Raw genomic sequence first — 26,520 nt, forward strand, 5'->3', positions numbered from 1 at the left:
ATCCTCTTCCCCTTTCCCCGGGGACTACTCCCCCTGTAACTCTTTGGTTCACTCACCCCTTCCCACCCTAACCACCCCCTCCCCAGGTACTTTCCCCTGTATCCGCAGGCGATGTAATACCTATCTCTGCAGCTCCTCCCTCACCTCCATCCAGGGACCCCAGCTGCCCTTCCAGGAGAGACAGAGGTGTTACATGCCCCTCTTTAAACCTCATCTGTAGCATTGAGTACTCCCAATGTGGCCTCTCTACACTTGCTCCCTGTCTGCCAAGGTCTGAATCTCCCCATCGAGTCTACTCCGCCATTCAATCATGGCTGATCTATTTTTCCCTCTCACACCCATTCTCTGGCTTTCTCCCGTAACCTATGCCGCCCTTCCTAATCATGAACCTATCAATCTCTGCCTTAAAGATACCCAATGTCATGGCCTCCACAGCCATCCCTGGCAATGAATTCCACAGATCAACTATCCTCTGGCTAAAGAAATTCCTCCTCATCTCCATTTTGAAGGTACGTCCTTTTATTCTGAGGCTGTGCCCTCTGGTTGTAGACTCTTCCATTAATGGAAACATCCTCTCCGTGCCAACTTTCTATCTAGGCCCAGTTTGTTGATATGATGAGCTCTGACCACACGCAGAGAAGGTGTGAAAGGAACAAGAATGCTGTGGCTGGTCATTCTGACTCTCAGTGATTAAGGGTGATTCTTTCCTTATGTACAGTCCAGTAAAGTATCGCCATACCTAAGCATGATCCCCGATTATAGGCACTGGGCCTATACCTGCTGGCGTTTAGAAGAATGAGGGGGACCTCATTGAAACGTACAGAATAGTGAAAGGCTTGGATAGAGTGGATGTGGAGAGGATGTTTCCACTAGAGGTCTAGAGGTCATAGCCTCAGAATTAAAGGACGTTCTTTTTGGAAGGAGACGAGGAGGAATTTCTTTAGTGGTGAATTCGTGGAATTCTCTGTCACAGAAGGGTGTGGAGGCCAAGTCAATGGATATATTTAAGGCAGAGATAGACCGATTCTTGATTAGTACGGGTGTCAGAGGTTATGGGAAGAAGGCAGGAGAATGGGGTTAGGAGGGAGAGATAGATCAGTCATGATTATATGGTGGAGTAGATTTGATGGGCTGAATGGCCCAATTCTGCTGCTATCACATGGTCTTATGATGAGCAAAGTGTACGGGAGTATGAAGTGTGCTGGGGCTGTTCATAATATGAAGTGTGCTGGGGCTGTTCATACCGACTCTCACACAAATGGCTCCGATCACAGGGGAGAGTCAAAGAAACGAATCGCGAGCGAGTTCAGAATCAACGTACCAGGCTATCTGCGGTGAATACGCCTCAAAATCATAATGTGCTTCTGTTTCAGCCTCCATCTGCAGGTCCTTGACATAGGAGGCGTACTGCTGGCCAGGGTCGTAGAGCTTGCTGCTCTCACACAGGGTCTGGAAGTGGACTGGAAGAGGCGCGGTCTGCATGTGCATCATCTGGAAGTAGGAGATGGTGGCCTGCAAGTTCCGACAGAGAGATTTGGTTAAAGTAGGCAGAACCTGGATTGTATCTTGAAGAAAGGAGTGATCGGAACTGAACGGCAACAATCCCCACGAGCGCAAAGTGCTGGAGTAAGGCGGTCGAGGTCACGGGATCCGGCAATTAACGGTGGGCCATGTGAGTGCCAGAGGTCGGACACGCCGCCGAGAACAAAGGAGGACCCGGTGTGGGGGGAATCGCTGAGGAGATCTAAGGACCACCGAATAGGAGATCAAAGGAGGACCCAGTGTGGGGGGAATCGCTGAGAAGGAGATCTAAGGAGGGCCCGATGTGGGGGGAATCACTGAGAAAGAGATTTTAGATTTTTTAGAGATACAGCGCAGAAACAGGCACTTCGGCCCACCGGTTCCGCGCCGCCCAGCGATCCCCGCACATTAACACTATCCTACACCAACTAGGGACAATTTTTTTGATCTAAGGAGGACCCAGTGTAGGGTGACTGCCGAGAGGGAGATTTGTCTTTTAGTTTAGTTTAAATTAGTTTAGTTTAGAGATACAGTGTGGAAACAGGCTCCTCGACCCACCAAGTCCATGCCGACTAACGATCATCCATACAATTCTTCTATCCTACACACTAGGGGACATTTACAAAAGCCAATTCACCTACGAACCAGTACGTCTTTGGAATGTGGGAGCAAACCGGAGCACCCAGAGAAAACCCATGCGGTCACAGGGAAAACATGCAAACTCCGTACAGGCAGCACCCATAGTCAGGATCAAACCTGGGTCTCTGGCGCTGTGAAGCAGCAACTCTACTGCTGCGCCACTGTGTCGCCATTCTTCAGACCTTCCATGTGTGGAATAGAACCCAGGCAACGTGAGGTGAAGTGTTGTAGGAAGGAACTGCAGGTGCTGGTTTAAGCCGAAGATAGACCCAAAATGCTGGAGTAACTCAGCGGAACAGGCAGCATCTCTGGATAGAAGGAATGGGTGACGTTTCGGGTCGAAACCCTTCTTCAGAAGTATGTGTGTCAACCTCTGACCAGCCCTCATCCATCCTATGTCTCTCTGCTCTCTGTCCCTTTTGTTTGACTGAGGCCGGGGGGGAGGGGGAAAGGGACGCACCGATTTCAACGTCTGGTCGCTCTGCCGGATGACTTCCTGGATCTGTCGCAGTACGTTCACTTTCACGTCCTCCAGCTCCTGTTTCTGCGTCTTGGCGTCTGCGATGCAGGTTCTGTACGTTGCTTCTGCTTCGTCTGCCTGCAGAACAGAGGAGATGAAGACAGTCAGGAGGAGGGTAACGCCAGCATGGATGAGCTGGGCCGAAGGGCCTGTGCCGATTATCCAATGCAGTGAAATATTACATTCAGCATCAGGGTTTAGAGGGGTAAGGCCCAGGGAAGAGCAAATGGGACTCGCTTGGATGTGGCTTTGTGGGTGGGCATGGACAAGTTGGACAATCTTTTGCCCAGAGTCGGGTATTCGATGAGGAGGGAAAGACTTAATGGGAACCTGAGAGGTAACTATTTTTTACACAATGGGTGGTAAGTGTATGGAATGAGCTGCCGGAGGAGGTAGTTGAGACAGATATTATCGCAACATCTCAGAAACATTTAGACGGGTGCATGGGTAGGATGGGTTTAAAGGGATATGGGCCAAAAGCAGGCAGGTGGGACTTGTAGATGGGGCATGTTGGTCAGCATGTGCAAGTTGGGCTGAAGGGCCTGTTTCCATGCTCTATGACTCTATCAGCTGAAGGGATTAAAGATATAACCACCAATGTCAGAATGCATGTTAGTACATAAAGATTAACAGGAATTCTTGCCCCCAAAACGTGGGTGAGGTCAAATCGAAATTTCAAAACATAGAAACTACTTTCATGAGTAGGCCATTCGGCCCTTCGAGCCAGCACCGCCGTTCATTATATCATCATGCCTGATCATCCAGAATCAGTACCCTGTTCCTGCTTTTCCCCCATATCCCCTGATTCTGAAAAGAGACGGATAATTTCTCATTGGGCCAGACTTCATGATGCGGCACAGATTACCCACGAACAGCGGACAGGTTAGATGGGCTGAACGGCCTCCACCTTTTTCTATCACCTCAAACGGGCTGTGTTTTCTCACAGCTACTGATTTTGTACTGATGTTTCCACACTGACGAATGAAGCACAGTGAAGGAATACACAGGTTCATCTTCCTTTCAATATGAAGCAGGAAGTGAAAGGAATACTTTGCCTGTGTGTCACATTGACCCCAGGAAACAGTTTTAATCTCGCTTGTGGTCTGAATGATCTCACTGAATAGAGTCATAGAGTGATACAGTGTGGAAACTTGCCCACACCGGCCAACAATGGCCCAGCTACACTAGTCCCACTTGCCTGCGTTTGGTCCATATCCCTCCAAACCTGTCCTATCCATTTACCTGTCTAACTGTTTCTTAAATGATGGGCTAGTCCCAGCCTCAACTACCTCTTCTGGCAGCTTATTCCATACACCCACCACCATTTGTGTGAAAAAGTTGCCCGTCGGATTCCTGTTAAATCTTTTCCCCTTCACCTTGAACCTCTGTCCTCTGGTCCTCGATTCCCCTACTCTGGGCAAGAGACTCTGAGCATCTACCCGATCTATTCCTCCCGTGGTGACATTTAACGCACCTGGGCCCTATTAAAATCCCAGCACATCTCTTAACACCAGCCACACTCTGATTAAGGATCGGTCTGCTCAATAGTCCTTGTAATAGCACAGCATATCTGCACATAGGAATTTCATTGTTCCTTCCAGGACATAACAAAGTAGAACACTCTTGTTTCTCTCTCTCTCTCTCTCTCTCTCTCTCTCTCTCTCTCCCTCTCACTCATAAACCAATGTTGAGAAACTAGATTCTGTACTCTAGTACTTTTTTATTCACCCTTGTACTTTTGTATGTATGTTTGGCTTGTTTGTATTCATGCAAAGTATTACCCGATTTGATTGAATATCACGCAAACAAAAGCTGCTCACTGTACCTTGGTCACAGGTGACAATAATAAACCTAAACCTAAAGATATCTCGCCATGTAATTTGACAGATGAAATTTTTACAATGCTATGTTCGCCTGCTCACCATCTTCAGTATAAAGCAAATGCCACACCGCTCTGCTTTCTTTGCTGAATAAAACCATGCAAGTAAAGGAGAATGTAATAAGAAGGAACTGCAGATGCTGGTTGATACCAAAGAGAGGCACAATCTCTGGCGAAAACGGATCGGTGACGTTTCGCATCGGGTCTGAACTGCTGCCTGAGCCACAGTTCAGTTTAGAGACTTTAGAGAGTTATGCAGCACGGCCCTTCCAAGTCAGTGCCGACCACTGATCACCCCGTATTCTAGCACTATCCTACACTCAAGGGATAATTTACTATTTTACCAAAGCCAATTAACCTACAGACCTGCAAGTCTTTGGTGTGTGGGAGGAAACCAGAGCACCCGGAGAAAACCCATGTGGTCACAGGCTGCAAGGCAGCAACTCTGCCGCTGCGCCACTGTGCTGCACTCAAGAGTAACTCCAGCACTTTCTGTTTATCTTTCAAATAAAGGAGGAGTTTGTCTTTGCTCTGGTATTTTACTTCATTCTTCACATGTTTAAATTATAATGTTTTATTTTTAATTGTCTACTGTATATCGTGTTGTTACGTGCGAGCAAAGCACCAAGGCACATTCTTTGTAAGTACACATACTTGGCTAATAAAGCTTATTCAATTCAATTCAACTTATTCGACAGTTCGATGTGTTTGAGATTGCTGCCAGCGATTCACCTTCTATCCTAATTTCAGCTCAACTGAAGTCAACAGAACCCAATGAGACGGTGCAAGAACAAGCAGAGAATATTCCCATAGTGACCATGGACAGATTTTCCACCAAAATATGATCATTTTTAGTTTAGTTTAGAGACTAAACTGCAGCATGGCAGCAGTCCCTCCGGCCCATCAAGATTGTGCCGACCAATAATCACCCATACACCATTCTATCCTACACACAACGGACAATATACAGAAGCCAATTAACCTTCAAACCTGCACACCTTTGGAAACCGGAGCACCCGGAGAAAACCCACGTGGTCACGGGGAGAACGTACAATCTGCGTACGCACAGCCACACTCCATTGTCAGGATCGTACCTGGTCCTCTGGCGCTGTGACGCAGCAACTCTACCCCTGCACCACTGTGCCGCCTTTCTTCAGACCTTCTCTGTGTGGAATAGAACCCAGGCAACCTGAGGTGAATGTGCTAATGTCTGACCAGCCTGCATCAATCTGGCGCCTCTGTTCTCTGTCTCTGCCTCTGTTGTTTACTAAAACTGGAGGAGGGGGAAAGGGACGCACCGATTTCAAAGTCTGGGGTCTCTGGCGCTGTAAGGCTGGGCCACCCTTCTCTTTGTATAAAGAGACAGATGATTACATTCAGCTCCAGCTCGCTGCAGAAGCCTTGCTCCTGGACCGTACCTTATTGCGTGCATCTTCCTTCGTCTTTCTCTTCTTGTCCAGAGTCTTGCTGGTGTTGCTGCTGCTGGTACTCTGCTGGTCCTCCTCTGCCTTCACCGTCAGCAGCGTGGCCTTCTCGTGCTCCTCGGACCGCTGCATGTACACCTGCTTTGCCTTCCTCAGGTTGGCCTCAGCTTCTTGCTGCAAGATGGCAACAGAGAGGCTGACTGATTTACTGGGCAATTATCAGGTATCAGGTCACACAGATCGGATGAAAGAAACTCTGTTAATTCACCAAATGCACTCAGACATTTCTTTCAACACCGCGAAGCAAGATTTCAATCTTAGGATCTGAAATCTTACATTTCACGTCAAAATAAGGTGAAGTGAAAAGCAAAACTTACCTTACATTGTGCATGCACCTGATCAAGAAAGGTTCATAGGTCTGACTCTATTGTGAGTTTAGTTTAGTTTAGTTTAGAGATACAGCACGGAAACAGGCCCTTCGGCCCATCGAGTCCACACCGACCAGCGATCCCCGCACACTAATACTATCCTACACACACTAGGAGACAATTTACAATTTTACCAAGCCAAATAGCCTACAAATCTGTACGTCTTTGGAGTGTGGGAAGAAACCAGAACACCCAGAGAAAACCCATGCAGTCACAGGGAGCACGTACAAACTCCGTACAAACAGCACCCGTGGTCAGGATTGAACCCGGGTCTCTGGAGCTAAAAGGCAGCAACTCTACCGCGGTGCCACCTACCGTCGTTCATACATCCATTTTATTAAATTCCCCAGGCAATTATTTCTGTACAAACCTCAGCATTTTGATTTGCAATGAAATGTTATCATTCCTTTTTGTTTTCTTTAAAATAAAGTGTTCACAATTAACCGACAAACCTGCACGTCCTTGGGATGTGGGAGGAATCCGGGGCAGGAAGAGAAAACGCACGCGGTCACAGAGAGAACATATAAACTATGCAGAGGCAGCACCAGTAGTCAGGATCACACCCGGTTCTCTGGTGCTGCAAGGCAGTAACTACTGCTGTTGCCAGGACTCGAGGGTCTGAGCTATAGGGAGAGGTTGGGCTGGTTAGGACTTTATCTCTTGGAGCGCAGGAGACTGACGCGTTATCTTATAGTGGTGTATAAAATCACGAGGGGAATGGATAAGGTGAATGCACGGCATCTTTTATCCAGAGGAAGGGAATCAAGAATTGGAGGATATAGGTTTATGGTGAGAGTGGAGACATTTAAAAGACATTTGGACAGGTGCACAAAGAGGAAAGGTTTAGAGTAGTGTGGGCCAAGCGCAGAAAAATGGTGCTAGCTTATCTGGAGCAACTTGGTCAGCATTGAGGAGTCGGGCCAAAGGATCTGTTTTTGTGTTTTATGCCTCTAAAGTTAAAATTAAGAAAGGTTGATGAATCAAAACTCTGCAGAATTTCAGATTCTTTGCTGGACCGTGTCTGGATTCTAATCCCATAACATGAATGCCTTCAAGTCACATGGGGCAGGCAAGCCCAATGGGTCAGTCCTGACTCAGACCATCGTCTGACTATTCCCTCCTAGCCGGTTGCGTTCCCCAACACACTGTTTCTTTTCTCAGGATAGCAGTATCTGCGGTCTCGTGAGTCTCCAAATCAATTGCATTATTGACTCTGATTAAAAAACAAAACTGACTGAGTCACGTTTAAGGTCAAAGCATCGTGGTCTTTGACATTTCTGATGCTGGAGGCCCTTCAGCCCACAGTATCTGTGCAGGACGCTGCCAACAGTAAATTTTACAATCAGTTTTCAGTTCATGATATCAGCAATGGAGCGGAGTTTTAGCTTTGGTCCGACAACAGAGAGTTATGTTCAGGGTAGATTCTCATACCAGTTTCCGCTGTGCTCGATGCCACTGCTCTTTAATTTCTTTTCTGCGCTTCTCGTGATCCAATCTTCTTCCAGCCAGCGGCTGTGCAAACACAAAACCAGCGTGAACAACACACACATGCACGCACGCACACGCGCACACACGCACACGCACGCGCACACGCACACAGTTAATGCAGGCAGTAATCCACACCGCCTCCTCCCACTGAATCCCCCCTCCCTCCACTGCCCCCCTCTGTCACCACCGCTCCACATTTAGCTCCATTCCTCACCTACCAGAGTCCAAACACTGTCCTGTCGCACCGGCCTCTCTTTTCCAGCTCTCCTCCCCCACCCCCCCCCCCCCCCCCCAACCACAATCAGTCTGAAGAAGCGTCCCGGCCCAAAAGGCTGCCTGACCATTCCCTCCGCAGATGCTGCCTGACCCCGCTGACTTCCTCCAGCAACTTCCGTAACCAACTTTCTTGGTTCATGGCCAAGAGAGGGAATTGTAGGAGAGTGGATGGGCATGTGTGAGAGAGAGAATGTTGTAGAGGTACAAGGAAATAAGAGGACTGAATGGCTAATGTTAATCCTCTTCTCCCTGTGGTTTTTAAAGAGATGGTAAATAGGACCTAACATGGATCTGATGGACCAAATGACCTTGTTGTGTTATAAATATAAACAAGTGCCAAGCTTCAAGTAACAATCATAAGTAAAACATCTCCATCTCCCATGGAGTGGTGACTGTATGGAACTATTCAAAAGGGAGTTAGATAGAATTCTTACGGCTAGCAGAATCAAGGGATATGGGGAGAAGGCAGGGACGGGGTACTGATTGTGGATGACCAGCGATGATCACATTGAATGGTGGTGCTGGCTCGAAGGGCCGAATGGCCTTCTCCTGCACCTATTTTCCATGTTGCTATGTAAATTAACAGAGAAATCAATTTTCGAAAAACAGGCATGGACAGCTTCAAAAGGTGGCACTCAACTTCTGTTTGGCCCATGTCCTTCTAAACCTTTCCTATCCATGTACCTGTCCGAATCTCTTTTAAAAGTTGTGATTTGGACACGTTCCTGGATAGGAAAAGACTAGAAGGATATGGCCCAAACACAGACAGTGGGACTAGTGTAGATGGGATATCTTGGACGGCGTGGGCAAGTTCTGGCCGAAGGGCCTGTTTCCATGCTGTACGACTCTATGACATGGATATGCAGGGAATGGAGGGATGTGGATCATGTGCAGGCAAATGAGATCAGTTGGCATAATGTTCGGCACAGACATTGTGGACCAAATGTGCCTATCTCATAGCCTGTTAAACACCACTATCTTGGAGAAACATTAGAAGTGTGCTAGCCTTTACAACATTACTGACGTTATATAAAATTAGCAACATACAAAATTAGCAAAGTCTCACGCAAATAATTTTATCTGCCCCATAACAGTCACCTTAGTTCACCCCATCAGAGGAATTCTCTTTGTTCCAACAATCGGCCTCCCTATATTCGCTACTACTTAGACCAGCTTGTCTCTCTCTTTCTCACTTCTGATCACATCCCGAACCTGAAACGTTAATTGTTTCTCTTTCCGCAGAGGCTGCCTGATCCGCTGAGCTTTACCTCTAGTTTCCCTCTCCCCCGACTCTCAGTCTGAAGAAGGGTCTCGACCCGAAAAGTCACCCATTCCTTTTCTCCAGAGATGCTGCCTGACCTGCTGAGTAACTCCGGCATTTTGTGTTGATCTCCACTGAGCTTTTCCCCGCATTCTCTAGCTCATTTCAAATTTCTACGGGCTGTGGATGTTTTGGGGGACTTTCATTTACCTGGATAAAGGTTTGATTCTGGAGGATGGTAACCCCATGCACCACATTCTGTCCATAGTCGATGTCTTGCTCCAGTGCCAGTGAATAGATCGACAGAAATGGCACTTGATGCTAAGAGGACACAATGAATGCACGTGAAACATTAGGTGAAGGGAAACAATGAATCACTCAAAGACTCACAGTGATGTACAGTGCTGTACACAGGCACATTTCCTCTACCTCTGGTATAACGCAGTGTGGTCGGCTGCTCACTGGTGCTTGCATTCAAAGCTCAGATTTATGACTGGCTGAACTGACTCTTGTTAATTTTAGTGCTTCTATTGGTAGGAAATAGAAGGATAGAAGCTGAGGATTATTCTTAGATACTAACATTGAAATGTAGTGTCTACTTGGAACAGGGAAATTAAACACTAACCGAATTAAGCGTCAACGGCATTGGCAATTCTGACCGAATTTTGGAATATTTATTTCACAAACTGCTGGAGTAACTCAGCAGGTCAGGCAGCATCTCAGGAGAGAAGGAATGGGTGACGTTTCAGACTGAAGAAGGGTCTCGACCCGAAACGTCACTCATTCCTTCTCTCCTGAGGTGCTGCCTGACCTGCTGAGTTACTCCAACATTTTGTGAAATAAATACCTTCGATTTGTACCAGCATCTGCAGTTATTTTCTTACACTAATTTTGGAATATGATCAATTTATTTGTTACGTTTGTTAAGTTAGTCTTGGGACATGAGAAATTCTGTATTTCACCGAATGCATGGCACAAGTCAGCATTGTGATGGAATACTCTCCAATTACCTGGGTGATTGTAGCTCCAACATCACTCAACGAACTCAACACCATCCAAGAAAAGTACCACATCTGGTTGAGACCACATCCCTAACCTTGGATGTGACAGTGTAGCTCTTGGCCTGTTGGTGTTAAGGATCGTAGACCGAGAGAGTGCAGCTGAGACGAGCTTGGTTAAGATTTCTCAATTGTATGGAACTACATAAAGTGCACAGCATGGAAGCGGGAGATTGGTACCAACTATTCCATGCACGTCTTTATATGCTTCAACCAGACCTCTTCCCACTTTCTCTATCTAATCCTGTCAGTGCATCCCTCCATCCTTTTTTTTCCCTTCATCTAAGTACCCAGTTTCTTCTTAAATCCGTATATGCTATTGGACACCTGGATTCAAGATAGAACTGGCATTTATCATACACCTTGTGGGTAAAGCAGTCATGTACGCAGCCCAGTGAACTGGAACACACCATGAGTAAGTACAGGTCAACATCCCCATCTGCTGCATGACAATGAATCCCTGTGTTGATGACTAGATTCAGCAATCAATATGGTGGTGTTTGTCAGCACAACTCCGTTTAATCACCCTGCAATAGTTCACCGTAGTTCCTTACCTCGTGAGTGATGGCCTGCCGACACGTGTGGATCACTTTTGTCAGACCTTTGGCAAAGTCCAGTTCTGTATAAATTACAACCAACAAAACCATTGTTATAAAACTGGAAGAATCACATAACGGATCTTGTATCTACTGTCACTTTAACATGGCCGATTTCTCGTGGAAGCATTCACTATCAAACTGCCCATTATTCATTAGATCATAAGCTCCAGGAGCAGAATTAGGCCATTGGCCCATCGAGTCTAGTCCGCCATTCAATCATGGCTGATCTATCTTTTCCTTTCAACCCCATTCTCCTGCCTTCTCCCCGTAACCCCTGACGCCCGTACTAATCAAGAATCTGTCAATCTCCACCTTACAAACATCTACAGGTATTGGAACTTTCCTGCAGCACTTGATCAAGATTTGTTAGATTATTACACATGGGAGTTCACAATCTCTGCTGTACAAATCATTTCTAGGGGGTTCGTAGCAAGTTTTTGGAAACATTTTTCAAAACCAATATTCAAACTAGTCACTAGTGCAGTGACTACAGAGTGCACCATCTACAAAATGCACACTAGTTACTCACAGACTGCTCATCTCCGAAACCTCCGCCCTCACCACTCATGGGTTCCCCTCTAAGTTGCACTCATAATCCAGACTGTGGGTATAAATATCTGGGTCTAAACCTGGGAACTCCATCCCCAGCAACGCTGTGGGACATCTTCATCAGAAGGACTGTTCAGCACCACTGCTCCAAGGGCATTTAGGGATGGGACATAAATGCTGGCCTTGCCAACAAAGTCCTGATCACAAAAACGACAACAAGTATTAGTGCAACCATAAATTTCCCACCCTGAAGAATGATCCCAACCCGAAACGTCACCCATCCATGTTCTCCAGTGATGCTGCCTGACCTGCTGAGTTACTCCACTCAGTGTAAGTAACTTTGTTACTTTGTGCACTTTTTGTCTTTTTTTTTGGGAGGACTCCACCTCAACTATTTTAAAGTGGAATTTCCAGCATCTGCAGTACCTTGTCTTTTAAATTTCCCAAGGGATTTACCAAGCTGGTTGGTGGGAGGGTGGGGAGAAGTGGAATCAGGGCAAATAACTGAAGGTGGGGCTGGGGTGGGGTGGGGGACAATTGGACAGAGGCCGGTCCAGGGGAGATGTGGTGCAAAAGATTAGTGGGGTAGGGCAGATGATCAGGAGTGGGGCGGTGCGGTGCGGGACAGGCATGACCGGGGCGGGGGTGGGTGGGGGTTATGGATGGGGTGTGGTGGCAAGCTGCTGGCTGGAGCAAGCAATGAATCACTATTATGATAGAGATGCATGGAACTGTAGATGCTGGAATCCTAAGCAAAAAGCAAACCGTTGGAGGAATTCAGCAGGTCAGCCATCATCCATGGGGGGCGAAGTTTCAGGTCAGGCCCCTTCTTCAGACTATTATTATGGAACTGTCCAATAACAGCATGGATGTCTGAAATATCCGCATGGAATGAGCTGACGTTGATGACTGTGTTCTTTGATGACAATGACTACAACTGTAATAAACTCGGCAGCCTCTCACCCAAAGTTATCCTCTTTTCCAGGTAAGTAATGAGATCCTTCATGTACTTGGAGACGGTCTTGGCGTATTGCAAAGCGGCTTCAACTCCACCCTCCGACCGCTGAAGAATGATGTCCACTTCTTCCGTGGACGGGCAGCCTGCAATCCAAACATGAAAGGCCAACTGAGAACAAAGACACTTTGATCCAGTTCCTCAGGCAGGATCACGGGAGATGCACGCCTAGTCTTTAGACTTTAGAGATACAGAATGGAAACAGTGCCCTTTGGCCCACTGGGTCCGCACCAACCAGCTACAACCCCGTACACTAGCACTATTCTACACACGTGGGACAATTTACAAATTTACCAAAGCCAATTAACCTACAAACCTGTACGTCTACAGAGTGTGGTTGGAAAATGGATCACCCGGAGAAAACACACGCGATCACGGGGAGAACGTACAAACTCCGTACATACAGACAGCACCCGTAGTCAGGATCGAACCCGGATCTCTGGCGCTGTAAGGCAGTAACTCTACCGCTGCGCCACCGTGCCATCGTAATGGTTCCCTGAAACGTTAGGGCTATTTTTCTCTCTGACGGGAATACTCTGGTCCTGGCCACAGACAATAAAGGAAGGGAGACTTTGTGTTTCGGGACCCCCACTGCAACTATTTTTAAATGGAATTTCCAGACTAAGCTTAGTCTGGGCTAAAACCTGATGACGTGTTGTGTGAAGGGCTTGATATACGTCATCTGGACAGATGGTATGCATCCTCGATTATGAAGGAAGCCAGAGTCGTGGGTTGAAGGGGCTGCTTCTGTGGTGTACTGTTCTGTGTTGTAAAGTCTGAATCTAAAGCTCTGGAGAGGCAGTGTTGTTACTGTTATCACGGGCCGGATCTCAATCCAAGTGATGGGATTTAGTTTCACTTTAGAGACACAGCAGGGAAACAGGCCCTTTGGCCCACTGAGTCCGCACCGACCGGCGATCCCCGCACATATCCTGCACACTTGGGACAATTTACTATTTTTACCAGCGCCAATTAACCTACAAACCTGCACGTCTTTGGAGTGTGGGAGGAAACTGGAGATCCCGGAGAAAACCCACGTAGGTCACGGGGAGAACGTACAAACGCCGTACAGACAGCGCCCGTGATCAGGATTGAACCTGTGGCGCTGCAAAGCAGCAACTCTACCGCCGCGCCACCACCCTCTTTCAAACATGTAGAGGCGGTCCCTGAGGATTATCAAATGAAAAATATTCCCTCTCTGTCTCTGTAACCCCTTTCACCCTTCCCTCTCTCCCTCCTCCCTTCCCGTCCCCTCCGCCTATATCACTCCCATTGCTTTACATTTCATTCCTCTTCTCTCCTTATCCGACACCCTTTTATCTCCGCTTCATCTTTAGCTTTCGTCACCTACTCCACCCGTCTGCCAATAACCCCCCCCCCACCCGCACGTGCATCCACCTAATACTTGCCAGACATTGCCGTCCCTACCTCTTTCTTCCCCCCCCACCACAATCAGTCTGAAGAAGAGTTCAACACGAAATGCCGCCTCTCCATTCCCTCCACAGATGCTCCTCAGGATATCTTCCCTCATTCCAAACCCCAACGCCATTCTTCAACAGTTATTTTTGTATGATGTTTTAAAAGTGCCTCACTATTTAATTCGTGCAGACAAAGTGGCACAGAAAGGTTGGTTACCTCCATCGCTGAACTGATCTTTCAGTAGCACAGCGTCACCCTGTCCAGCAATCCCGCCATACAGATTCTCCATCGACTGGAGGGAAACAATAACAATGAGATTTCATGAATGCATCGATGAATAAACCAAACGTCCTGGACAAGTGACTTAAACAAACCTTCAGCTTAAGCCAGAATAAACCCGTTGTTGAACCCTATCACAAGATGCCAAGTCGAGCAGCACAGGGGCGATTTTGGACTAGGATTTAGACTTTAGATTTTAGAGATGCAGCACGGAAACAGGCACATCAACCTGCAGTGATCAGCGATCACCCCATACACCAACACTGTCCTGTGTACTAAGGACAATTTTACAACTTACCAAAGCCAATTAACATGCAAACCTGTACATCTTTGGAGCGTGGGAGGAAACCGGAGCACCCGGAGAAAACTCACGTGGTCATAGGGAGAACGTACAAACTCCGTACAGACAACCCCCGTTGTCAGGATCGAACCCGGGTCTCTGGCGCTGTAAGGCAGCAACTCTATCTCTACACCGCTGTGCCATCCTATTCTGTTCAGATTTTTGCTCGCAATAAATGAGCATCAAAGGCATTCATTTATCTTCAGTGAGTAAACCCTCCTGAAGCCAAAACACTTTGGCTTCGTCTGAAGAAGGGTCTCGACCCGAAACGTCACCCATTCCTTCTCTCCGGAGATGCTGCCTGACCCGCTGAGTTACTCCAGCATTTTGTGATGCCTTCGATTTGCACCAGCATCTGCAGTTATTTTCCTACACGATTAAATTCTTACTTTCAGCTGCACAACAGATATGTAAACATGTTACTCTGGTAAGACCCATAATAAACATGGAAATCTATCAGCGGCAACAACAATCCTTTGCAAATTCCTCACCTCAGTGAACAGAGGGAGGTCTCATCCGGGGGGAAACATCGAATTGGAACCATGCATGGTTGAGGCACTGGTGCAGTATGCAGTCAGCCAGCCACAGCCAAGGAGCTGCTTGTGGTGTTGGTACCGAGCTCCACGCCCCAACAAGAGGAACGAGTAAACCGACTGCTCCCGATCTACGCCCAGCGAGGTCGCTGGAGAAGACCGGGTTTTGGGGATCGGTTCCCACACAGATCCACAGCCAGGTGGGTGAGGCAGCAGAATACAGTCGCCACTGGCGAGCTTTGTCGCACGCAGCGAGCCCCAAGGGGAAATGGAGGGGAAGGCAAACCAACGGGGAGTGACTATTTTATCACCTTCGCGGAACATCTTGGCCAAAGCAGAATGTCGTTCACTTTGTGTTGCTCTGGCCTCAGGAAAAGATTGTGAAGGGACAAACTGTAATTAGTGTCATTCAGATGTGGCTATGTAACCGTGTTAGTCAGCCTGCTGAGTAGGACACTTTGTCGATTCAGTCGTGAAGGTTTAACACGTTGCAAAGTCACTGTGTCAAATAGCTGGAGGACACCAGAGTAAACAATTCTTAGAAACTATTTTAGGCAAGGCAGTAAAATATCCGGAGCTTGGCACAAAGCGCTGGAGAAACTCAGCGGGTCAGGCAGCATCGCTGGAGAAAAAGTGATGGGTGACATTCCAGGTCAGCACCCTTCTTCAGACAGTCTGAAGTCTTTAGTCGGAAGAAGGGTCCCGACCCGAAACATCACCTATCGTTTTTTTCCAGAGAAGCTGCCTGACCCGTTGAGTTACTCCAGCACTTTGTGTCCATCTTTGGTTTCTACATATCCGGAGCTCTCAGCTTTAACTTCCAACCACGCTCAGTGGCATCAGCCAGTGCTGTCTCATCCAACTACCTGCTGGATCTTGCCCCACTTCTCTGATCTGGAATCATTTACTCCATCTCTGAAGCGGTCATAGTCATACAGCGTGGAAACAGGCCCTTCGGCCCGACTTGCCCATGCCGACCAACATGCCCCATCTACACTAGTCCCACCTGCCTGCATTTGGCCCATACCCCTCTAAATCTATCTTCCCCATGCACCTGTCCAAATGTTTATTAAGGTGACCCAGGACCTCTCCGCTTCCTTTGCAGTAACTATTTCTTCAACTGCAGTGTGTGGACACACAGGTAGTGTTGGATTTAATGTCCACCCGTCATGGCCTGGGTTGAGCAGGAACCAAGGAATCAAGCACATTGATGGGTCAGGACCATGTCTGTATAAGGACGATGGATTAGCTTCCCCGGAAGACCCCAGAGAACCAAATGAATTTCCATAACAATCCGGTAGTTTTGTGATTGCTGCCACTGATAAATGCTTTTTGTTTCCCATTTATTTAACAGCTGAAGCTGTTCAGCTGCCAGGGTGGGTTTCGGAAACAATCTCTCTAGATCAGTGGTCCTGCAGGTAATAATCTCAGCAAATGAACCACCCGACTGCCAAATTAGCACCGTGTTTCAGTGTTCACGTCTACTGAACGCAGGCAGGTGGCACGGTGGAGCCACTAGTCGAGCTGCTGCCTCACAATCCTGGCCTCTGTTCGAATTTGCTCCTTCATGGGACCCCTGGGTGGTCTCCCACATCCCAAAGGCGTGCAGGTTGACAGGTTAATTGGCTACTGTAAATTGCCCCCCCCCCCCCCCCCCGTGAAAAGATGAATAGAAACTTCCGGAGGGAATTAGTTTATTGTCGAGGTACAATGAAAAGCTTTTGTTGCGTGCTATCCAGTTGGCGGAAGAACAACACATGATTACAATCGAGCCACTCACAGTGTACAGGCACACGATAAAGGGTATAAGGTTTTGTGCAAGATAAAGTCCGATTAAAGATAGTCCGAGGGTCTCCAATGAGGTCGATAGTAGCTCAGGACTACTCTCTAGTTGCTGGTAGGATGGTTCATTTACCTGATAACAGCTGGGAAGAAACGGTCTTTAAATCTGGAGGTGTGCGTTTTCACACTTCTATGCCTTGAATTGAGGGGAATGTGGGGGAGATTGAAGGGAGAATGAAATGGGGCCAAGTGTAGCATTAGCACTGAACCTTGTACAGGGAAATGAGTCTGTCAAACTGACCAGTGTTCAATGGAAGGGTATTTTGGAACCGTGATCAAAACATTTAAGGCAGTAATGAATAAGGTTAAGTCTGCATTTGGGGGGAAAGGCACTAAATTGAGGTCATGCAGATTATAAAATTATTAGTTAGGAACTTGAGAGAGTCATTTGGGAGCAGATATTATAGAGTAAGAACACATTTGATGTGGGAGACGTTTAAAGGCGAGTTGATCAAAGTTCAGGACTGACAAGTTCCAGTAAGGAGGAAGGAAGGTCGGCGAGCTAAGGGGACCTTCGATGACCAAAGAAGTTCTAAACTTGGCCACAGAGTGAAAGGAAGTGAATATAGGGTTTGGAAAGATGAAATGAGATGGAGCTTCTGAGGAATATAAAGCAAACTTGCAGGAACTCAAGCGGGCAATTAGAAGGGCCCAAAGTGACCATGAAATGTCAGTGGTGAGGCAAATGTTAAAAATAACCGAAGGCTTTTTACATGTACATAAAAAAGAAGAGGGAAATCAAACTCAAGGACAATAGAAGGAATTTATGCTATGAATCTGCGAATGTAAGCGAGGTACCAAACGAGTGTACAAAATCATGAGAGGAATAGATCAGGTAGACGCACAGATTCTCTTGACCAGAGTAAGGGAATCAAGAACCAGAGGACATAGGTTTGAGATGAGGGGGGAAAGATTTAATAGGAACCTGAGGGGTAACTTTTTCACACAAAGGGTGGAGGGTGTATGGAATGAGCTGCCGGAGGAGGCAGTTTAAGAAACATAAGATCATAAGCTGTCGGAGCAGAATTAGGCCATTCGGCCCATCACGTCTAGAAATATAGAAACATAGAAACATAGAAAATAGGTGCAGGAGTAGGCCATTCGGCCCTTCGAGCCTGCACTACCATTCATATGATCATGGCTGATCACCCAACTCAGTATCCCGTTCTTGCCTTCTCTCCATACCCCCTGCTCCCTTTAGCCACAAGGGCCACATCTAACTCCCTCTTAAATATAGCCAATGAACTGGCCTCAACTACCTTCTGTGGCAGAGAATTCCACAGATTCACCACTCTCTTTCTCATCTCGGTCCTAAAAGACTTGCACCTTATCCTTAAACTGTGACCCCTTGTTCTGGACTTTCCCAACATCGGGAACAATCTTCCTGCATCTAGCCTGTCCAACCCCTTAAGAATTTTGTACGTTTCTATAAGATCCCCCCTCAATCTTCTCAGTCTACTCCGCCATTAAATCATGGCTGATCTATCTCTCCCTCTCCCTGATCTATCTCTCCCTCCTAACCCACTTCTCCTGCCTTCTCCCCAAAACATTTAGACAAGTACATGGATAGGACAGGTTTAGAGGGATATGGGCCAAATGCAAGCAGGTGGGACTATTGTAGAGGGGACATGTTGGCTGGTGAGGGTAAGCTGGGCCAGAGTGCCTGTTTCCCCTCTCGAACATTCCATGACTACTTTGCATCTGTATTCACTAAGGAGAAGGACAGCGAGATCAGTGTGGGGGGAGACTCATAAACGTGGGGAGTTTGAGATCAAGGAGGAGGTGGTGTCGAGGCTCTTGAAGAGCAGTAAGGTGGATCAGCCCCCTGATGGGATCTATCCGACGTTATTGAGGATGGCAAGAGAGGAGATTTCATGCGTGAGGCAAAGGGACAGTCCATTCAACGACCAGCCTAAATTAATGTTTAATTGTTGTGAGAAGAGGAAGGTAAAATTAAAGGTATTTATTTCACAAAATGCTGGAATAACTCAGCGGGTCAGTCAGCATCTCAGGAGAGAAGGAATGGGTGACATTTCGGGTCGAGACCCTTCTTCAGACTGATGTCAGGGGGGCGGGACAAAGGTAAAATAAAATGTCGCCACCAAAAAGAATTGCAAAATAGATAGCTAAAACTTCTGTCGAATAAAAACCACATCTAATTGTGAAATATGACCCTACACTGACCCATCATTTCCTAGATAAATATGTTGCTATTTAATTGCTTTACGTACATTTTTTTTAAATCCCATGGGTCAGCGAGTTTTAAAACTAAAGACGTTGCCCCAGGAATAATCCTGCTTAATGAATAATGTATGGCACTGTAATGCAGGCAGACTGGATAGATCTGATTAGAGCTGAATGCCATCTTTGCCTCGGTCGTTCACCATCCTCAGGCTTCCAAGACTTGGCGGCAGAAACACAACCCCCAAGGAGACAAGTTATAATAATAATAATAATAATAATAATAATAATGCATTACATTTATATAGCGCTTTTCATACACTCAAAGACGCTTTACAGGGATTTAAAGAACATAGGGAAGTGAATAAATAGATAAATAAGTAAACGAACAGAGAAAGGAGACAGAAGGTGAGGTGACCTTCAGTGGTTGAAGGCAGTACTGAACAGGTGAGACTTCAGTTTATTCACAAAATGCTGGAGTAACGAACACCTGCGCTCGGTCCGCATTAACGCCACTGATCTCCCGGTGGCCCAGCACTTCAACTCCCCCTCCCATTCCCAGTCTGACCTCTCTGTCATGGGCCTCCTCCAGTGCCATAGTGAGGCCCGCCGGAAATTGGAGGAGCAGCACCTCATATTTCGCCTGGGCAGTTTGCGGCCCGGTGGTATGAACGTTGACTTCTCCAACTTCAGATAGCTCCTCTGTCCCTCCCTTCCCCTCCTCCTTCCCAGATCTCCCTCTATCTTCCTGTCTCCACCTATATCCTTCCTTTGTCCCACCCCCGACATCAGTCTGAAGAAGGGTCTCGACCCGAAACGTCACCCATTCCTTCTCTCCCGAGATGCTGCCTGACCTGCTGAGTTACTCCAGCATTTTGTGAATAAAGGTGAGACTTCAGTGATGTTTTGAATGTGGTGAGTGAGGAGTTATAAAGGTTAGACTGACTTGGAGCTTTCCGGCAGTGGTTAGTGTACGCACGCAACGCTCCTGTGTCACCCCCAGGCCCATTCCATCCACTCACCCTGGACTTGTCCACCGGTGGCAATGATAACAGAGTGCTGCTGTCCACTTCACCCATGAGGAACTCCGACACACTGGCAGAGAGGAAATCACAGTTAGAGCGCTCGGCAAACCTCAACTTGTACATCTCCATTTACTTTCAAAGTCAAAGTTCCCCTCTTGCACGTTTTATGCTCGTTCAGTTAAACTCCAGCTGGAATTCAGAAAGACACAGTTGGGGCGGTGCAATGGCCCGGCTGGTAGAGCCGCCGCCTCACAGAGCCAGAGACCCGGGTTCGATCCCGACCTTGGGTGTGGTCAGTGTGGAGTTTACACGTTATCCATGTGACTGCGTGGGTTTCCTCTGGGTGCTCCGGTTTCCCCCCCCCCCCCACTCCACATCCCAAAGACGTGTGAGTTTGTAGGTTAGTACGCCTCTGTACAAATTGTTCAAAGTGTGTAGGGAGTGGAATGCTCAAGTGGGATAATTGGCTGCTGTACATTGCCTCTAGTGTGTGAGGAGTGGACGAAAAAGTGGGATCACATAGAACTGGTGTGAAAGGGTGACCGATGGTCGGCATGGACTCGGTGGGGCAATAGGCCTGTATCCACGCTCAACCTCGAAAACTAAAACTAAAACATTTACTCCAAGGCTGACAGCATTGTTTCGTGAAGAGTCATCAGGGAGCTACATCAGAGCAACTCCTGCTGACCTGCCCCCTCAATCCTCCCATTCCACAGAGGTAGACACTTCTTCACTCAACTACTTCCTCTGAAAATGATGCCCCAGTCTAAAACAATTGAACAAAAAATGCAGATGCTGGAAATCTGAAAGAAAATAAAAACAGAAAATGCAACAAAAACTCAGCAGGTCAGGCTGCATCTGTGGAAAGAAAAGCAATCAATGTTTTCGGACCACGACCCTTCATTAGAGAGTTCTTTAGGGCTTCTCAGCCCCAAAACATTGACTGCTTTCTTTCCGCAGATTGCTGATTCAGTGCCCCACAATAAACCAGTCCAAAGTCAAGGGCAAAATGCAAGGTTTAAGGACGCAAAGTGCAGGGGTAACTCAGTTCATTGTTTCTACCTGCAAAGTTTAAATGCTACCAAAGCAAAATAATGCAGATGCTGAAAATGTGAAACTCATTAACATATCATATCATATCATATCATATCATATATATACAGCCGGAAACAGGCCTTTTCGGCCCACCAAGTCCGTGCCGCCCAGCGATCCCCGCACATTAACACTATCCTACACCCACTAGGGACAATTTTTACCTTTACCTAGCCAATTAACCTACATACCTGTACGTCTTTGGAGTGTGGGAGGAAACCGAAGATCTCGGAGAAAACCCACGCAGGTCACGGGGAGAACGTACAAACTCCTTACAGTGCAGCACCCGTAGTCAGGATCGAACCTGAGTCTCCGGCGCTGCATTCGCTGTAAAGCAGCAACTCTACCGCTGCGCTACCGTTCCCTTCACAGATGCTGTCTGACATGCTGGGTGTTTCCAGCATTTTCCATTCAATAGACAATAGACAATAGGTGCAGGAGTAGGCCATTCGGCCCTTCGAGCCAGCACCGCCATTCAATGTGATCATGGCTGATCATTCTCAATCAGTTCCTGCCTTCTCCCCATACCCACTGACTCCGCTATCCTTAAGAGCTCTATCTAGCTCTCTCTTGAATGCATTCAGAGAATTGGCCTCCACTGCCTTCTGAGGCAGAGAATTCCACAGATTCACAACTCTCTGACTGAAAAAGTTTTTCCTCATCTCCGTTCTAAATGGCCTACCCCTTATTCTTAAACTGTGACCCCTGGTTCTGGACTCCATTTGCTACGACGGCAGAGGCAACAGTAAGAATATAATGGAAAGGTCGAGCCATAGTGGGAGAGTCTAGGACCAGAGGGCACAGCCTCAGAGTAAAGGGACGCACCTTTAGAAAGGAGATGAGGGGGAAACGACAACAATGTTGCAGCCCATGTTCATGAGGTTAATTCCCGGGATGGCGGGACTGTCATATGATGAAAGAATGGAGCGACTGGGCTTGTATTCACTGGAATTTAGAAGGATGAGAGGGGATCTTATAGAAACATATAAAATTACTAAGGGATTGGGCACACTAGATGCAGGAAACATGTTCCCGATGTTGGGGAGTCCAGAACAAGGGGCCACCGTTTAAGAATAAGGAGTAGGCCATTTAGAACTGAGATGAGGAAAAACTTTTTCACCCAGAGAGTTGTGAACTTGTGGAATTCTCTGCCTCAGAAGGCAGTGGAGGCCAATTCACTGGATGCATTCAAAAGAGAGTTAGATAGAGCTCTTAGGGCTAGCGGGATCAAGGGATAAGGGGAGAAGGCGGGAATGAGGTACTGATTGTGGATGATCAGCCATGATCAGATTGAATGGCGGTGCTGACTCAAAGGGCCGAATGGCCTACTCCTGCACCTATTGTCTTTGTATCTATGTATCTATGTAATGTTAACACCCAATATGTTGAACTGATCTGTCAAATAGCTTTGGCTCCTCTATTATTCGACCTAGTGTACTGTAGTAATGGACAGTGATAGACTGCTCAATTGCACCCCCCCATAGTCATTCTTAATGGCCCCATGGTTGCTGGTAGTTGATGAAGCTGCATGGATCCATAGCTCAACCTGGTATAGTCTTCAGTTTTCCAGTATTGTCACCACCAGGGCATTTTCCTCATGTGATTATGTACAATGTAAACCCTGCAATTGTGGCCATACTGAGAAAAGCAACAGTAGCATTTCTGCACCATTTCACCATCTCAGTTCCAAATGTCTACCCCTTATTCTTAAACTCTGGCCCTGGTTCAAGAGAGCGAGAACGCAGATAGAAAGCTGCACTCTGGTGGTGTCTTTTACATCTGCATCAGAACCGCTCGAGGAGCTTGGCATGTACCTTCGCTATTGGGCCACTAACGCAGCTGCCAATTTGCTCAGAGCAGCAAGGTGGGCATACACAAGACGCAAAGTACTGGCGTAACTCAGCGGGTCAAGCAGCATCTCTGGAGAACATGGAAAAGCAATGTTTCAGCTCCACCCGAAATGTCACCTATCCATGTTCCCCAGAGATGCTGCCTGACCCGCTGAGTTACTCCAACTCTTCGCATCTTCTTTTGAAAACCAGCATCTGCAGTTCCTCGTTTCAGCTCGGTGGACCTGATCAGTTAATCTGGTTCAGTGACGTTTGCAGAGAGATAAATATTGATCAGGAGCCGGGGGTAGTTCATCCACTCCTTCCCCAATGGAATAGAGCTTAAAGCATGATTGATCATTGGGAAATGCTGTTAGCGGAACTGAGGCTTCTGCTAAAGAACGTAATGCGGGTGAAGTGACCAAGTCAGAAAGGAAAGTAATGTTAACCATGTGATGTTAACACCCAATATGTTGAACTGATCTGTCAAAAAGCTTTGTGCTATCCACCAGAGTGGATTTGAAGTGTTCATGAACAAAGCACACTATTTCAGTTCAGAAGATCACTTTCCATGTAAAGTCCTTGGGCTACGCAAAGCTTTGTCAGAAGAGTTTACTGAAAATAATTTGATTGCATCTAAAAAAGGTATTAGATTAATTTAAAAGAACCATGAAGAAACAAGGAACTGCAGATGCTGGTTCACAAAAAAAAGACACAAAGTGCTAGTGTGACTCGTCGGATCAGGCAGAATCTCTGGAGAACGTGGATAGGTGACGATTCGGGACACTTCTTCGAAGAAGGGTCCTGATCCAGAATATCACCTCTCCATGTTCTCTGAAAAGAGCCACGTTCATCGCTGTAGGGAAGCAAGGATAAAGAGATGAAGTGGAGAGTCAGGGTAGCTTGCTTCTGCGCTGAAACCTGTATGACTCAATCGCTTACGTCAGAATCGGTTTTACTTCTTCATTATCTGTGGACACTTCGGTCATGGGCTCAGTATTTCAATGGGAATATTGTGATCCGTTCTCATCACAATCCTTGCACCACAGAGGTCACGATCCCAAGAGAGCTGGATATCTGGCTGTGTTTTGACACTGCGCACGACTTGAAGACCTCCCCCATCCCTCAATGCACCTCCTCGCTTTTGACAGCCAGCACTTGATAACCTGCCCACACAAACTCCACTTCCTGCCTCCATGTCAGCCATTAGATCTCACCAGCCACTTCCTGCAGCCAAATTGAAAACACGAAGTGTGCATTTGAACAAAGAAGAATTGTGCTTTTAAAGAACGCACCGTGGACAGGTTGGCAGCCACTTACCTTTTGCAACAATGTCATCCCCCTCCCTGCAACCTTGCTGCGACATTATTTCCTATCCATCATTCTGGTGAGTTCTTCGTGCAAGGCCCAGTGGTCCAGGATGCATGCGGCCTCATTGTTATCAGGCTGTTCCTGATTGCGTCAGTAGGGTTATCATCTCGAAGGACCTGCCTCCTATCCAATCTGCAGGTGGACCTAATGCAAGCATCGATCTTGTCTGCTAAAATTAACCACACTTGTGTCCTAAAGGCACTTCCTCTTGTTTACTTGCTCGTATCCGCTCCGACGGATTTTTTCAGTGTTATTTAAACGTTGGGTATCATTTGACTTGTGGGTGAACCTGCTGCTGCGGATTCAAATCTTGAGGGTAAAAAATGCCCGGGTAGACTTAACAGCCAAAGAGACGCATGCTGAGTTGGATCAAGGTGACGGGTTGGGCCAGTCAGACAGGCGGGGGGGAAAACAGAGCGGAAAAAAACCCAGCAATCGTGTCATCGAGAGAAAAACAAAGTGCTGGAGGAACTCAGCAGACCAGGCAGCGTCTGTGGAGGGGAGGACAGGCGATGGAGTGGGTTGGGACCGTACCAGACCGAAACCACAGATGCTTCCTGACTCCCTTGAGCGTCTCAAGCACTTCTTGCTTTTCTATTATTGGACTACCCTGTCTCCTTTCTGTACTTTTTTAGTCTCACCTTCTAGGCATCTGTATAAGATATGGTCTGAAGAAGGGTCTCAATCCAAAACATCACCCATTCCTTCTCTCCAGAGATGCTGCCTGTCCCACTGAGTTACTCTGGCATTTTGTGTCTATCTATGATGATATGGTCATATATTCCACACTCTCTGAATAAAGAAGGTTTAATTCTTGGTTTTGTGCGCCTCTTTGACAGACCTCCTTGCTTTCTACCCATTCCTTCCGAACCACAATCTTACCTGTGGGTCCTCGGCACCCAAGATAATGTCGGCAGTGCCCAAAATGGAGGCACAAAATGCCCCAGCCACACGGTCTAGTTTAGTAGATAAATACAGCGCGGAAACAGGCCCTTCGGCCCACCGAGTCTGCGCCGACCAGCGATCTCCGTACACGAGCACTATCCTACACACTAGGGACAATTTACAATCTTTATTGAAGTCGATTAACCTGCAAAAACCTGTATGTCAGTGAGATGTGGGAGGAAACCAGAGCACCAGGGGAAAACCCACGTGGTCATGGGGAGAACGTACAAAACTCCATACAGACAGCACTCCTAGCCAGGATTGAACCCGGGTTTCTGGCGCGTAAGGCAGCAGCTTTACCATTTTGCCACATTGCTGCCCTCACCACCGTCCTGCCATGCCCCAAAAGACTCTTGAGGCTATTCATGCTGATGAGAGGCAGTCACGAGGCAGCTTTACAAACTTAGGGTTTCAATAGTCAAACATGAAAGGCTGGTTTCATTCCTTGTGTTCCGACACTGTGCTCTCTATTTTCCGTACATGTTGTTGCTGCTAATGCTCCCTCCATCCAGACGAGTGACTGATATGTAGAAATAAGCTGCAAATGCTGATATACACCAAAGATGGACACAAAGTGCTGGAGTAACTCTGCGGCTCAGGCAACATCTCTGGAGAATAAGGATGGGTGACATTTCGGGTCGGGACCCTTCTTCGGACCCAGTGTCTCGAGGGACTGATATACTTACTTGCTGCTAAAGGCCACGGCCATCGTTTCAATTGCCTTCTCAAACTCCTTTTTATCATTTTCATTGTTGGATTCATAATGGAAGCCTGAAGGAAGAAGAAACAAAAGTCTTAATGGGGACAAAACCCTCTGCAAAGCTCACATTAAAAGCAGACTGATGAGATTTAAGAGACAGACGATAAATGGTCCAGTTTAATTCTGGGTGGCGTCACACACGAGGCCTTGCAGTGATGCCTTTGAAAATTAATTGCATTATCATTACATTCAAAGAAAAAACTTTTGCTCCAAACATTTCATCAATAATTATGCCGCAGATCACAGA

At 47.1% G+C, this 26,520-nt stretch overlaps 1 protein-coding gene across 2 annotated transcripts in view; it reads right to left on the reverse strand.

Annotated features, from left to right (window-relative positions):
• Positions 1-26,520, reverse strand: part of LOC144607002 (rho GTPase-activating protein 45-like) — a 137,994-nt gene that overhangs the window by 25,608 nt on the left and 85,866 nt on the right. For both annotated transcript variants that reach the window (XM_078423523.1, XM_078423522.1), the window contains exons 4-13: positions 26,200-26,284; positions 20,274-20,346; positions 14,293-14,368; positions 12,606-12,743; positions 11,049-11,113; positions 9,647-9,757; positions 7,843-7,923; positions 5,978-6,157; positions 2,621-2,758; positions 1,322-1,512 (exon numbers count right to left, since the gene is read on the reverse strand). In XM_078423523.1, the coding sequence (XP_078279649.1) occupies positions 1,322-1,512; positions 2,621-2,758; positions 5,978-6,157; positions 7,843-7,923; positions 9,647-9,757; positions 11,049-11,113; positions 12,606-12,743; positions 14,293-14,368; positions 20,274-20,346; positions 26,200-26,284 (1,138 nt within the window). The remainder of the gene's footprint in view (positions 1-1,321; positions 1,513-2,620; positions 2,759-5,977; positions 6,158-7,842; positions 7,924-9,646; positions 9,758-11,048; positions 11,114-12,605; positions 12,744-14,292; positions 14,369-20,273; positions 20,347-26,199; positions 26,285-26,520) is intronic.

Source organism: Rhinoraja longicauda, chromosome 28 (assembly GCF_053455715.1).
Source record: "Rhinoraja longicauda isolate Sanriku21f chromosome 28, sRhiLon1.1, whole genome shotgun sequence".
Taxonomy (NCBI): Eukaryota; Metazoa; Chordata; class Chondrichthyes; order Rajiformes; family Arhynchobatidae; genus Rhinoraja; species Rhinoraja longicauda.